The sequence below is a fragment of the Sus scrofa genome, chromosome 1 (genome assembly GCF_054392235.1).
Source record: "Sus scrofa isolate SSC_HxYL_T2T_F1_AM1 chromosome 1, Sscrofa_HxYL_maternal_Yorkshire_Landrace_v2.0, whole genome shotgun sequence".
NCBI classification, from domain to species: Eukaryota; Metazoa; Chordata; class Mammalia; order Artiodactyla; family Suidae; genus Sus; species Sus scrofa.
Window position 1 is genome coordinate 9,849,410 of NC_139383.1, and position 14,603 is coordinate 9,864,012.

The 14,603-nt window shown below is 44.6% G+C and overlaps 1 protein-coding gene across 29 annotated transcripts in view; it reads right to left on the minus strand.

Annotated features, from left to right (window-relative positions):
• The window catches only part of ARID1B (AT-rich interaction domain 1B), a 434,918-nt gene that overhangs the window by 25,641 nt on the left and 394,674 nt on the right, over window positions 1-14,603 (minus strand). For 13 of the 29 annotated variants that reach the window (XM_085022933.1, XM_085022917.1, XM_085022913.1 and 10 more), the window contains 4 exons: window positions 12,411-12,520; window positions 11,534-11,692; window positions 5,013-5,222; window positions 1,504-1,708 (listed from right to left, as the gene is read on the minus strand). In XM_085022933.1, the coding sequence (XP_084879059.1) occupies window positions 1,504-1,708; window positions 5,013-5,222; window positions 11,534-11,692; window positions 12,411-12,520 (684 nt within the window). The remainder of the gene's footprint in view (window positions 1-1,503; window positions 1,709-5,012; window positions 5,223-11,533; window positions 11,693-12,410; window positions 12,521-14,603) is intronic. The other 16 variants (XR_014844179.1, XM_085022923.1, XM_021071914.2 and 13 more) reach the window with 3 other exon arrangements.

Sequence of the window (14,603 nt, forward strand, 5' to 3'; positions counted from 1 at the left end):
TTTCTATGTGTAGAGTCTACCTGTCACACTCTGACTTTAAACACAGGTGTGGGGGGCACGGGCAGAACATGAGAGCCAGGCGCCTAGGATCAGACCCAGTTCTTCCACTCGCTAGCGACAGGATCATACGCCAGTTTGCTTAGGTTTTTTGTGCCTTAGTTTTCACCGGGATTTTAGAACAATTATCTGTATTGCAGGGCTAATATGAATATTAAATGATAAAGCACTTAGAAAAGTGCCTGACATAGTGTAAGTGCACAAGAAATACTAGCAATCAGCTATCATTTGACTGTGGAACCAGCCTGCATTGGCAGAGGGGCAGGTACCATCAGCCCCATCCCACGTGTAAGACGGTCTCAGTGTGGATCGTCACAGGGCTCGAATGTGGCCAGAAACACACAGTAAAATGATCTTTTTTTTTTTTTGCTTTTTTAGGGCTGCACCTGTGACATATGGAAGTTACTAGGCTAGGGACTGAATCAGAGCTACAGCTGCCAGCCTACATCACAGCCACAGATAGCAACACGGGATCTGAGCTGCATCTGCGACCTACACCCCAGCTCATGGCAACGCCGGATCCTCGACCCACCAAGAAAGGCCAGGGATCCAACCCACATCCTCATGGCTACTAGTCGGATTCATTTCTGCTGCGCCACAGTGGGCACTCCCAGAATGATCACATTTAACTAGAGCGAGGTCACCACCCAGAACTAAGGATGATGCACGTTTCCTTCCATCTCTAAGAGTGTGTTTATCAGAATATAAAGGTTTGATAATTTCAAGTCTGAAACACTAACAGGTAGGATAAAGGCTAGCAGCAAAGCTGGAAGAACGGTAGTGTCTCTAACAGCTGAGTGAAGAGAGAAGGCAGGTACCACTCGTATGAATTTGCTTATAAGAATTTAAGTGACTTGTCATTATTCCTAAGCAGTATTTTCCTAAAATTCCTGACCTCTAGGTCAAAGCAGACTGGACGACTCTTTCTTAGAAATGGGGCTGCCCAGACCTTGACCCTGACAGTTTGCTGAATTCCCTACAAGTGAGAATTTGCTGAGCAGGGGACATGAAAAACCAAGTTCAGGTTTCCTTTTGCTGACATACAAACCCGAGTGTCTCTGACAGGCAGAGCTGGTAGAAGAGCTGTTACATCTGCAGGATGGCAGTGGGGCAAAAGGATTAGCAAAGGTTACTGGAGAACTTCTTTTGACAGAGTTAGATGGAGTATTTTAAAAGATATGCAGAAGGAATAAAGGTATACAGCTCTGAAGTCCAAAGGCAGCTTTGACCGAAAAATGTAAAGCAAAAGAAGGATGCCTTCAAAGTGCTGAGCAGAAATGGCGATATCTCACATTTTAGTCTCTCTTCCTTCAAGCACTGCCAACAGGGTCCAATTAAACAGACAAGACGAAGCAAAACACCACTCCCTCTGGAAGATCCCAGCTTGTTCTCTGCCTCTCAGAGCCTGGAAGCGGCCCGGGTCGCGGCTGCAGTGCCCCCACTTACCAGGAGAGGGCGGCTGGAGCTTGGGCTGCTTCTTGGTGTCGCCCGTGCTGAAGACTTCCGGCGGGGGCTCCTCCCCTCGCTCAATCTTGCACTCAAAGGCAAACAGGTACTGAATATACTGCTTTTTCAGAGAGCTTGCTGCACTGCTTGAAGTGCCAACATTTAGGGTGGTTGCCAGCTCACGCCACTTCTTGTTTTTATTCACCTAGCAAAAAAAAAAAAAAAAAAAAGGATCACCGGTTTGCAGCAAAGTGGCTTGTTTAAAGCCAGAAGACACAAAAAGCACTTAATGTCTTGGTTTACTTTTTTTTTTTTTCATTTGCCTCTTTTAACTAATGCTCATTACTCCCACTCAGTAGTGCACAGACAGCATTTACAGTTATAAAACCATTAAGGAACCTGCTGATAGTGACATAAAAAGCACTGCTCGTGGAGATTCTTCTGCCCGGTGCATCTTCTAATGCCTCGTGCTACTCCAGAGCTGGTGCTGCTCAGGGCCCGCGATTTATCTCTGAGCCAGTGTACACTCTCTCACACTCATCCCCACCCCATCTTTTACTTGAAAATGGGGGGGGGGGGGCATCTAAAAACTAATTTAAAAAGCAATAACAGGCCTACTTAGCAACTTAAGTGTTTGAGTCTTAACATGAAAAACAATGTCTCCTTCCAACAGCCACAAACTCTCAGGAAGATGAGCCTGTAATTCCAACCCACGTCCAGCCTTGAGGCTTTCCTGCGGTGTTGGGTAAACGAGGCCCAAACCAAATGACCCCGACATAAAAGCCTGGCACAGGCATCAGCCCTGTCCAAGCTGTGGAGCACCAGCTAGCTGGCTGGCAGCACCTACGGGCTTAGGAAGGGGCACACAGGACTAGCCAGTGGTCCCGCTTACACTTAGGCTGGAGGGAAGACTCTGCAAAAAGGGAAAAAGGGAAAGAAATCCTCCGATTTTAGGTATTATTTTAACCTTTTGATTCCCACACAGGAAAGGAGTTACATGAGGTTGACACACGGAGGCAACACTGAACGCCTGCAGATACTTGGGGAATATTCCGCTTCTTAGATTGTCCTGTGTTAAGTAGCCTGGATTAAGGGGACAGTGATTTTTAATGAAATGTTCAATTTTTGGATGCAAACTTTCTCACAAAGCTCTTTATGTCCATTTACTTTGTACTAAATGGTGCGTGCTAAGCCACAGAATGCTCTCAGGAATGCTTAACGCCACTTTTGGTACTTGAGCCAGACAGCAACAAGCAGGCCTGTCCTGCTTCCGAAACGGTAAGCAACACGCTGCCTGGGATACCAAAGAGCAAGGCTTTGAGCTGATCTATCTGGGGCTGCAATACCTGCTCCAGTGACATCTGATGGCCACAAGGAGAGTTCAAGAGGGGTGTGTGTGTGTGTGAGCGACAGTGCCACCAAGGGGCCCCCCACTGGGAATCGCAGCTTCACTCAGGCAGCTCACTGGGTAAGCCGGCAGAGTCTCGCTCACAGACCCAACTGGGGAACAGTGTCAACACCGCTGACAGTCCCGAGTGAGGTGTCCGGACAATCCCCAAGCTCCTGTGATGGTGAGACCCACTTGTTTAGTGTCCTGAGGATTCTCAAAAGGTCGACGGCAGGGGTCCAGGCGTAGAAGGAAGGAAGGAAGGAAGGTCGGGGAGTCTGTGCCCAGAGGGGAACGGTCAGGGGAGTGGAGGTGCAGAGGGGAAAGTCAGGGGAGTCCATGCCCAGAGGGGGAAGGTCAGGGGGGTTCAGGGCCAGAGCGAGGCGCGTATCCTGACCACTCACACCTGGCCTGCATCCTGTGTGGATTTACCATCTGGTGCCGCAGTGCTGAGCTTGTAGGCTGCAGGTCTCAGGTCCCGAGTGGGGAGGCACCCCCGGGAGGGCTCAGAACAAAGGCCTCTCCTGCATCCCCAGAGCCGCACAGCTCTGAGGCCAGGGGGCCCCTCAGCAGTACCTGCGGATCGAATGACCGGCCCTTGGATGGGAGGCCGGCACCACCTGGGACCCGGAGCAGCTCCTTTCATTGATCTGGGTAGGAGCCCAGGTACTGACTCCGGGTTCTAAATGCTCCCAGGAGAGGCTAATGGACAGCCAGGTCTGGGAGCTACTGGTAGGTGAGAGAGCATGCATTTTGCAATCAGACGGACCTGGCCCCATCATATCCTGGGAGTCCCTGGGCCACAAGGTTACTGTACAGCCGGACTTCCATGTCCCCGAATTCCGCATTTGTGAATTCAACCAACTGCGGACTGAAAGTATTTGGAGAAAAAACAAATTCCAGAAAGTTCCAAAAAGCAAAACTTGAATTCGCACTGGCCTAGCATTGTATTCCATATTAGGAGTAATCCAGAGACGACTTAAAGTACGTGGGAGGTTGTGCGTAGGTTACATAAATAAGGGCCGAGCTCTGTGGACTCTGGTATCTGTGGGGGCCCTGAAACCACCCCCCCATGCAGAGATCCCAAGGATGACTGGTCTTCATTTTGTTACATCTCTTCTTGGGGGGTGATGACCCTGCATTTCGTGAGTATTGAGAAAGAAGGGACAAGAAAAAGCTGGGGCCCAGAACGCAGTGGGCACTCACCCGTCAGGACCCTGTCCCTGATTCCACTTCTACTTCCCACACACTGGACCCAGTGCTAAAGCCAGGGCTGAGACTGGGAGGAGGCAAGAGTGGCCTGTAGGAACAAATCTGAAGGGGCATGTGCAGGGAGGCCTGTGCACAACCAACCCCAAGTGAGCACGTCCTGCAGCTCTGCACCCCGGGCGCCGCCCCTGCCCACGCGGGTCCCAGCTCTGAGAACAAGCGACAGCACTGACCCTCGTAGTGCCCAAGTATCGTGGACACGGTCTTAGAAGTCGGTTTGATTTTCTCACCGAATTGTTCTGGATGGAGGAAAACAATGTGATGTATACTGGACCTGACCATGTAATCATTTGCATTTTTTTTTTAGGGCCACACCCTACAGTTCCCAGGCTGGGGGCTGAATCAGAGCTGTACTGCTGGCCTACGCCACAGCCACAGCCACACTGGATCCGAGCCATGTCTGCGACCTGACCTACACCACAGTTCACAGCAACGCCGGGTCCTTAACCCATCGAGCGAGGCCAGGGATCAAACCCTCGTCCTCATGGATTCTAGTTGGGTTCATCACCATGGAGCCACGACGGGGGCTCCTGCATTTCTATTTACTATGACATTCTGAGAGGTTCCATAGAATTCTAGCGCTGGCAGGGACCCTGAAGCCAAACCTAGCCCCAACGCCTCACGTCAAGGATGAGGAGCGAGGCCGCATAAATGACCTATGGAGGTGGCTCTGGGTCCCTGCCCCCAGGGCAGCCCCCCTGCAGCAAACTCAGATCCCAGCAAAAGCGACCCTCCCAGAGGCGAGCTTTTTCTCCGGAGAAACAATTGCTGTATATACTGTATATGCAAAGAAAGCTGCGGCGTGTGTGAGCGTCTCTATGACAACCCTCGTGAGCCCTGCGCTCCCTCGTACCTGGGCCAAACCTCCAATCTCTTTGACGCAGACATAGAGTCGGAACAGGTCCAGGGGCTTCTTGCCCACGGCGGGCAGACTCGAGACGGGGGAGCCCCTCTCCTCCATGAAGCTGAGGTATCGGTCCACCCACAGCTTTCGCTCCGGCTCGTTCCCCAACTCATACACCTTGGTGATCTTCTCCCCCGTGGTGGTGGATGAGCTGGACTTCTAGGGCCCAGAAGGAGCAGGTGGAGATGGGGCAGGGGCGGGCAGAAGGGAAGGGAGGAAGGTGAGAGAGAAGCAATGAGCTCCCAAATACGGCAAGAGAAGAAAGTTAAAAACTACTGCTATCACACAACAATCAGGAATGAAGGCTACTAGTTCAGGCACAAAGTATACATTTTCTTAATCAAGAATTTACTTAGACTTTAAATAAAGGGCCCAAACTCCCCCTTTTAGATACTTGAAAAACAAAGGAACAAAACCCTTTTTTACTTTATTGATCTAAGCGTTGAATCCCAGAAGGCAAGATTCCAGTGACATCTCACGTTATTTATAAAACCAAAAGGGTGCCAGCTCACTGCATGAAGATTGCAGTGACTTTAAGATTTCACATGTATTATTACAGAACCAAACCAAACCAAAACAAAAACCCCAAACAAACCCCAAACCCTACATGGACTCCTGCCTTCCTTGTCAAAATATGAATGGCCAAGGCGTGCCTTCATTAAAGTGAAGTCATACATAGGGAAAGCAAACACATGGCACTTGCTGAAGAATTTGAGGCAGGTCACATACCACAGGACTCAGTGGTGTGTGGGCTCTATACTCACTGGAGAGCTTTATAAACTACTGGCTAGCTCAAGCTCTGCATTCACTCGTGATGCCCAACCTTCCCTACTTAAGATTTCTTGAACTTCTCTGCCAAGGGAAGGGGCTATTTAGATACTTATTTAAATAGATTTATTAAGCAACCATGTTTTAATCACAAATACATGTGCTATTTCATACTCCCAGCATATCTATGGATAAACATGTACCTTTACTTTTATGCACCCATTTGGTTTATACGATGCTCTAACTCTTGGTCTTTTATTTTTCTAATTGTATTTGATACTAAAACGTCACCAGGTGCTGTTTCTGCACACCTGAAGCCCACCGTCTGGATTATGTGATCTGGGAAGGTTAACACTTTGTGTCTTAAACAGTACAACTGCATACTTTTCTTTATGTCTCTGTATCTTTAACAATATTTGTAACTCTGAGATTATTGTGCAGAATTGCTCCTAAATTCTCAAAGATTTCCTTGGAATAGTCATATACCTCATTTAGTCATGTTTAGTTACTAGGTTTTCATTTGCAATGTATAGCTGTTATTTTAGAAGGAGGTTTGCTGAGCTCTTTTTCATCATGTTTAGCTTAAGATAATTTTGAACATATTGTTGACATGGGGGAGGGGCGGGTGAAATAACATGATTGCCACTGAGGTTTGATATTACCTTGTTTAGCAAAATGATCCCCTATACAAGTAGGGCCTGAGAAAGGACACCTGAGAATGAGACTAATTAAGGCAAGTGGCAGATGCCCCTCTAATTAACATGTAATTTTCCTAAGCTATTTTAGCTAAAAGTTCAAGCCTTCACCTTTAGAATTATTGAGGCATAAAATCTTTACATCCAATATATAAAAATAGGTGATACAGCTGGTGTAAATAAAAAATGTACAATAGCCGGATAAACGGGGGTCTTTCAGAAGTCACACTGAGGCTGAAGCTCGAGTAAGTCATGTGGAAGTTACTTTCCATAAGTGTGTGTGCACGTTCCTACATATGTCTATAAACACACGGGTGTGCTAGAATATGGAACCTAGCTCCATACCCAAATAAAATTTTAAAATTTATTTACCATAGTCTTACACCAAAAGAGTATCTGACTAGGAAAAGAAACTGTTCTAACACATTTTAGGCCACATTCTCATCTGGGAACATCTCGGAAACTTTGTCATCATTAATGAAGTAGTTACTAACAGAAGGTTTCTAAAATGTAGTATTCAAGTTTTTTTTTTTTCTTTTGGGGGTACACTGAAAAAAATTGGTCTAATATTTTTTAAAAAAATGGAAATCTGGGAGTTCCCGTCGTGGTGCAGTGGTTAACGAATCCGACTGGGAACCATGAGGTTGCAGGTTCGATCCCTGGCCTTGCTCAGTGGGTTAAGGATCCAGTGTTGGCGTGAGCTGTGGTGGAGGTCGCAGACGCAGTTTGGATCCCGCGTTGCTGTGGCTCTGGCGTAGGCCGGTGGCTACAGCTCCGATTGGATCCCTAAGCCTGGGAACCTCCATATGTGCGGAGTGGCCCTAGAAATGGCAAAAAGACCAAAAAAAAAAAAAAAAAGGAAATCTGAAATAAGAACCGGGGGGGGGGGGTAACGTATTGAATCAAATTTTAAAAAAACAGACAATAACCATGAAACTCCTCCTTGTGAAACACTGAGAGGTGAAAATTTGAGATTCAATTTAAGGATAAGAGACATGAAAGCCATCATTCAATGTACAATTACTTGAGTAGCTCGACCAAAAACATAAGGTCCAACTGCCCTTTCTGGCCTAGTTGGTCCTCTCTAAACCAACCTGCGGCAGGGTCCTGGAAGAACAGTTAATCTCCACCCAAGCACCGAGGCACTCAAGTGTTTTTTTCCTGCTTATGAAGGGAATGGATATTTTTGTAACTTGAAGTGGCCTAAAGTAATGACTTCCCTAGTTTGACTATCCATATTTTAACTTTTCTTACCTGTCTCTGTTTAATGAACTTAAGTTTAATTAATTAACTTCTATCTATCTCAATTTGTTCTCATAACATAATAGTTTTAAAAATAACTTATTTCTCTTAGTTTTTAGAGCCTCAAAAATGCACTTTTATGATGCTGTAATGTAAGAAAATGCATGTGTAAGAAAAGAAAGTGGTTGGAGCTCAGTTTAGGTGTCAGGTTCTAGAAGATCCTCTGGAGCAGGCTCCCTGGTCCTCGGTCCTTTGCACTGGCCTCAGTGTATATGGAAGCACATGTCTGGCGTGGGATTAGCTGCCGCCCCCGCCCCTCTCCTGACTAGACCGTGAGTTGCACAAGGCAGGGTCCGTGCTCATCTGGAACCACCAACAGTGACAGCACACGGCAGGTACTCGCCACACAGCTGTTCTACGAGCGAGCGAATACTTGCATGAAAAAGGTCTGCAAAGTCTGGCGCCATCCAAGGGAGGACTAACAGCTGATTACAATATTTTACAGACAGGCTTCCAGCGAGCGAGGTGCTAAGGGAAAGCTGACACGATCTAATAAAGACTGAAGTTGAGATGGGGTTGGTCGGGGAGGAATGGCTCCATTTCCAGCCTCAAGGGCTGCACAGTACCCATTCCCCAGAGCAGCGTTTGGGTGTCTCAACAGAGAAAAAAGACATTAAGAGAAAAAGCCTTAGGAAAAAGAAAGATACACTTTATCACGGATCAGGCTCAACACACACCTTTTTTGTTCACAGACATCAGCTCTGATGTAACCTTTGGACAAACATCATTTATGCCCTACCCACAGACAATGGGCAGAAAACCTACCCTGCAGGGAGAAGGTAACTTTTCCAGGCCACTAGGACCACCTCCTATTGCTTTAGTGTCGTAAAAATTGTATACTATGGCATGAAACTGTCGTGGAGGCAAGAAAAAGAAATAAAGATTGCTGAAAAATTACAGCAAGACATTATTACGGTGCCACAAATGTTTTCCTCGCACATAACTCAATTAAGTCTATAAGCACACTTTTCGTTGCGTCTTTGAGGCAGATTTACATTTCAGCAGCTTTTACCATATGCCTGGTGATGTGCGTGTACGTGTGTGTGTGCAAATGTTTATTTTGATTTTAGAATATTTTGTAACAAAACAGTGTTGGTCCAGGGCAGGCTGTCAGAGTACAGAGCGTCTTTGTCCTTTAACACATTTCAGGCCTGCTATGAGATCGGCTTTCTCAGGAGCACTGTTGGAGCAATTTAAGCACAAATTAAAGTTAGGTCTCAGAAAGAGAAGTTAAATACTCCTCCATCATACCTATCTGCAGCAACCTGACAGCAGAGATAATGCGAGGTCCTTCATAGCAATCTCCTCTGGTGACCTTCCTGAATGAGCATTTCATGCCAGGAGGGGCTGTTTTCTCAATACTGAACAAACCCTAACATGTTCCACCCTAACATGCTCAAACCACATCTTTTCTGGTTCTATGACTGGAGCCAGAAATTTGCTTGTAAATTCTTAAACATGAAATGCTTATGGTAGAGGAAGAGATAAAGTATGTGGAAATATTTAGAAAAAAGAGAAAAAAAAGGAATGTGCAATTTTAAGGGTAACACTGGTACAGTTAGAAAATGAAATCCCTAATTCGGCTTTCTTTTTTTTCCTCTTATTTAAGTAGAAAGTAGAGTTTTTTTTGTTTTTTGTTTTTTTGTCTTTTGTCTTTTTTTTGTTGTTGTTGTTTGTTGTTGTTGTTATTGCTATCTCGGGCCGCTTCCGCGGCATATGGAGGTTCCCAGGCTAGGGGTTGAATCGGAGCTGTAGCTACCGGCCTACGCCAGAGCCACAGCAACGTGGGATCCGAGCCGAGTCTGCAACCTACACCACAGCTCACGGCAACGCCGGATTGTTAACCCACTGAGCAAGGGCAGGGACCGAACCCGCGACCTCATGGTTCCTAGTCGGATTCGTTAACCACTGCGCCACGACGGGAACTCCCCAGAAAGTAGAGTTTTGATAACAGTTTCCTGTAAGACTCACTGGATAGAGATGATATGACTAGTAACTTAAAATATAATAACTATCTCAATCATTTTTTTTATAATTCAGAAATCATCAAGACGGAAATTTTAAACATATAATATGGTCTACTAATAGTCTTTAATAAATTATTATTCTCAATTATGATCTTAAGGTTTTAAAGATTATTTTCAACCTCTGAACATTTTCCCACTGAGTCGATAAACAAAGGTTTTTGAAAAGTTATAATTGGGGTTCTGTTACCTTGAGAGTATAACTGATTCTAAAATGCCTTTCCTATGATTAAAACAAAACAAAACAAAAAACCAGAGTAGATTATGGGCAACCCCCCCCCGCACCCCACAATGTTGGCTGCCTTCTGAGACTCAAAGCAAATAACACAAAGACATCGGAATTAAGGAGCTGTACTCTCCCCTCCCGTTCATTCTGCTTAACCCACAATAGAAACATTTTTCATTTCCTCTCAGTTGTTGAAAAAGCGAAACACACATCTACATAGAAGGTAATGTGAATATTCCCCTTCTTTCCTCTGAAAAGGAAAATGCTGGTTATACCAGAGCTCCACGTGAATTTTACAGACATTTACTGGAACCACCAAGTCTTCCAACCTTCGGCTCTGTTTAAACCCGCAGTGGATAATTAATAGCAGCCTCCTTTTGGGGTTTTGACTACACTGCCAGATTCTCCAGTTGGAGTCTTCCTCCTCTAACTTACTTCTCCTGAGCTGTGCTCTTCAATACATTGTCTTACAAAAGTTAGCGTTTTAATTAAGCCTTCTTGGCAAGTAATTGCATGTTAAGTTTTTTTTTTAAGATCTTTTGATTCCCTATATGAATGTAAAATAAAGGTTACTACAATGCCATTCTTCTTCTTTTTAATGGCACAGAATTAGTTTCTTTAGTAGGAAAATAAAGGCTCTACAGACAGAATATTAAGGCTAAAAAAACCCCTACCTATATATATATATATTCTTAATTAGTATGTAGTCATAGTGTGTGTATATATATATATATATATATATATAAAACAGTTTTTTATATATCATATGGAAATCAACACTTAATTTCAAGATTATCAGTAGGCTTGTGCAGGATATAATTTTTCTATCTCGACTAATTCTGATACAGGCACACGTTCTAAAAGCAGCACTCCAAATACTCATGTGCACTAACATTCCTAACTCTTCTGTTAAGTTCTGACAAGTAGATTGAAACAAAGCAGGGCTGATAATACTCGAAACTGTGCCCAGAGTGTAATATTTATATTTTCAAGATAGGCAGTTGTGAAATAAGATGTGTTTCAGACACAACAGCACATGAAAGACTTAGGCCAAAGGCCAAACCTGTCATTTACTCCATGGCTGCTATTAGTTCCCATGTAAATGGAGAAGTTAACTCATTTTAAAGACCTTCTGTAAGTACACAATGGATCAGACATTTAAACAAAGTCACCGTGTGAAGGAGTTTGGACCCAGTAACACAATCGCATGCTTTGTATAAAGACGCTTCTTTACATCAGCGGTTTCATTACCAGCAATCAACTCGTATGATGCATACAAACTTTACTCATTTTATTACTAGCATAATTATAAAGAAAACCCTTTCATGGATAAATTATGAAGAAAAAGTCTTATAAAACAAATAAATAAGCAAGCATTAAAGTAGAATCAATTATCAAAAAACCCCAAAAAACAACAACAACAAAAAAAAAACACAAAAAACCAGAGCCACTTACAGGGCTTGATGGAGTCTTTGGCCAGCCTGGGCTGCTAATGCTATCACTTTCATCTCCATGAAATGAGGAGATGCTAGCAGAGCTGGGGGACATTGGGGAAGGGACTGGCAGGTTGCCGGGGGTTGGGGGCTGAGAAATACCCTGAGAGCTGTAGCTATCCTGTGGTAGAGGAATAAAAAAAAAAAAAAAAATGACAAAGTAGGGCAAACTTTATTTAAAATAACAAAAAGCACATCCAGTTTAACAGACTGATTCTTATATATAATAGATATATATAAAGACGTACAAACAAACACACAAACACACATACATAGAAAAGTATTAAAACAACATTCTTAATTAGTATAACTTGGTGAGTTCGCTGGATGCTGCATAAGGCCACTAAGCCACCATGCTTACTTCAAGCTTACACGGAATGCTAAGCATGGGTTACCCCTTATGGAAGAAAGAAAAGGAAAAAAAAAAAAAAAAAAAAAAAAAAAGCTGTTCACCTTATTTATCAAATAAGGCAGGAAAGCAAAATATTAAGTATGTTGTTGTTGCTGAGGCGGCCAAAACAGGAAGCTATAAACTGAAGGCAGAGAACATGGCTGCAAGTATCCAAACCAGGCAAGATCCCTTCCTTCTCCCCACCCCCGCAGCACCTCTCTGGTGGGTCCTGCCCCTCCGCCCCTCTCCCACAACCATGAGTTAAATGCCGTCAGAACTAGTAACTTTCAGATCCACACCATGAAGCGGGGTGGGGGAAGAAGGCTGCAAACATGTGGCACGAGATGGAGGCATGCACAGGAGAAGAAGCCAAACGAAAACAGGAGGAGCGAGCCAGAGCAGCGCCAGCGAGGCAGCCCCACCCCGCGTGCAGACGAGAGAGGAGTACCTTCGACTTGCTCTCCGGCTGGGCAGCGCCTTCTTCCTTCCCATCTGCTTTGAGGGGCAGGGGCACTTTGGATTCCCCAGGAGACATCATATCTGCAAGACCCATAGATGCTAATCGAAAACAGGAGAAAGAGTTCAGGATTATACGTGTGACTCGCCGGGCTGCGCTCCCGCTAACACGAGCTACTGAGTGAGGCACGCGCAGGGCACTTGAATGTCCCTCCGAGGAAGAGGAGCAAAAAGGAGAAAGAAAGGGTACCTCAGAGAATACTCATTTCTGAAATCTGAGTAGCACAACATTCTGGTAACCCTTTTTTGTCTGGGGTGGGGGGGGAAGAGGCAATCATTCGCTCCAGACCTCAACCACCAAGAGTCAACTTTTATCCATAGCGATTTTTTCAAAAATAGTACAGCTTTAATAGAGTAGGTCTAAGTGGAAATACGCCCAATGTCTAAATTGCTCATTAGGTGATGCAAGCAAATGCTGGATGTGTGTATTTTTACTGGTGGACTAGAGGATTTACTGCTCTCTTAACTTCCGCAATTCACATAGTCCATAGTTTGTGACATCATTTGCCATCTGATATTGTTTCATTCGAAATCATATCTATTACAGGCTGCAGTGATGGAAGACACTCCTAACTGACATCAAAAACAATCATCAGAAGTAATTTTTGAAGGCGAGGATTTCTAATGATTTTGCACCGCGGCTGGTTTCCTTCCATTCCGGTGCTGTGTGTATACAGATCAGTCCTTTGAGCTGCCGCTCAAAGGCCCAGGCCAGACACTCACGCCAGCTCAAGAGTCAACCCTAGATCCCAGACAAAACTACTTTTCTATCTCTAGGCTCAGGAACTGAATCAAGTTCATCTCGGCTTTAGAATAAAAGGCTCTCCAAAGAACAAGTGATTTACACACATTTACTGCAAATACTAGGAAACATTTGCAAGTTAAAAACACGGCTTTAGATTTCTTTTTAAGGAAGAACAAGGCTACAGTAGGGAATGAGGGTAGATATCCAGGGAATAACAGCTGAATTTCTGCAGAACCCCACTGTGCAAACCATCTGCACAGCACTGGGCTGCAAGCACCACACCAAACAGCTGTGTGAGGAGGCAGAGTGAGGGGAGGTGGCAGAAGGGGGAAGGGACAGAGTGAAGAGCCTCATAAATGAGTGAAAATCAGAAAACATTCTCCGTTCAAAGTAAAATAAACCTGAGGTTTTACGGACAGCACCCTTTTTATGTTCTGCAAAGGAAAAGTGCTGGTCCAACCACAGCAGTGCAAATGCCGCGTAATGTGCCCCCCGCCCAAAAAAGCTCCACAGATTGCCCACTACAAAATGATTATTGCACATATTCATGTATTACTATGTTTTAGAAAATAATTAGTTTTAATTACAGCAGTGAGAGTGTGAGCAGGGCTCTGGCGAATTAGCTGGCAAGCTTTGCGGTGCTAATTTGCTAATATCGTTAGCATCACTGCAGGTTGAGACCAGAGGTCCTGCCAAAAAAGCCTACCCAGCCACGTGCCCAGGAGTTTACATCAGCGCACTCAATGATGCGCTCTGAAATGCCTGCATTTTCCATGGGCACATTGGCGTGTTTTTCAAAGCCCATTTGCAGCCCAGTCAGCCCTTGAAGTCATCACTACACACACAAATCATAATTGGGATGTTTTTCTTTCTTTCTTTTTTTTTTTTTTTTCCAAATTACTTTCAATACTTAGACTTTAAGAACTGGAACAAAAAGCTTTTTCAAGTGATGCAGCTGCAGAGAAAAATCTATTGGGATCAGCTAAAAATGCTGTTATTTTTGTGGATGTGTGAAACCTCAAAAAAGCAGCTGAGAGATAGTATACCAAGAAGACAGGCTTGTGCAAAGCAGTGGGTTTTGCTTTCATGCAGTTTTACCTCTCGGGTCTAGTGAGAGATGAATTAGTAAATCTGTACATTAAGAAACACCCTTTTGAGAAGAACAGAAGGGAAAAAGAGGGGCACAAGTGTGGACAGAGGGGCTTTTTTGTGAAAGTCCAGTGTCCTTGCTAGTTATTCAGAGTGGATTCAAAGGAATGACAGCTACACAATTCCAGAGAAAGTGGCAAAGTCATGGACACACGGCTTCTGTTAAATCCTGCTCCTCTAAAGACTATAACGGATAGTTTGAAAGTATTTACAATAAATAATGCTTGAGTA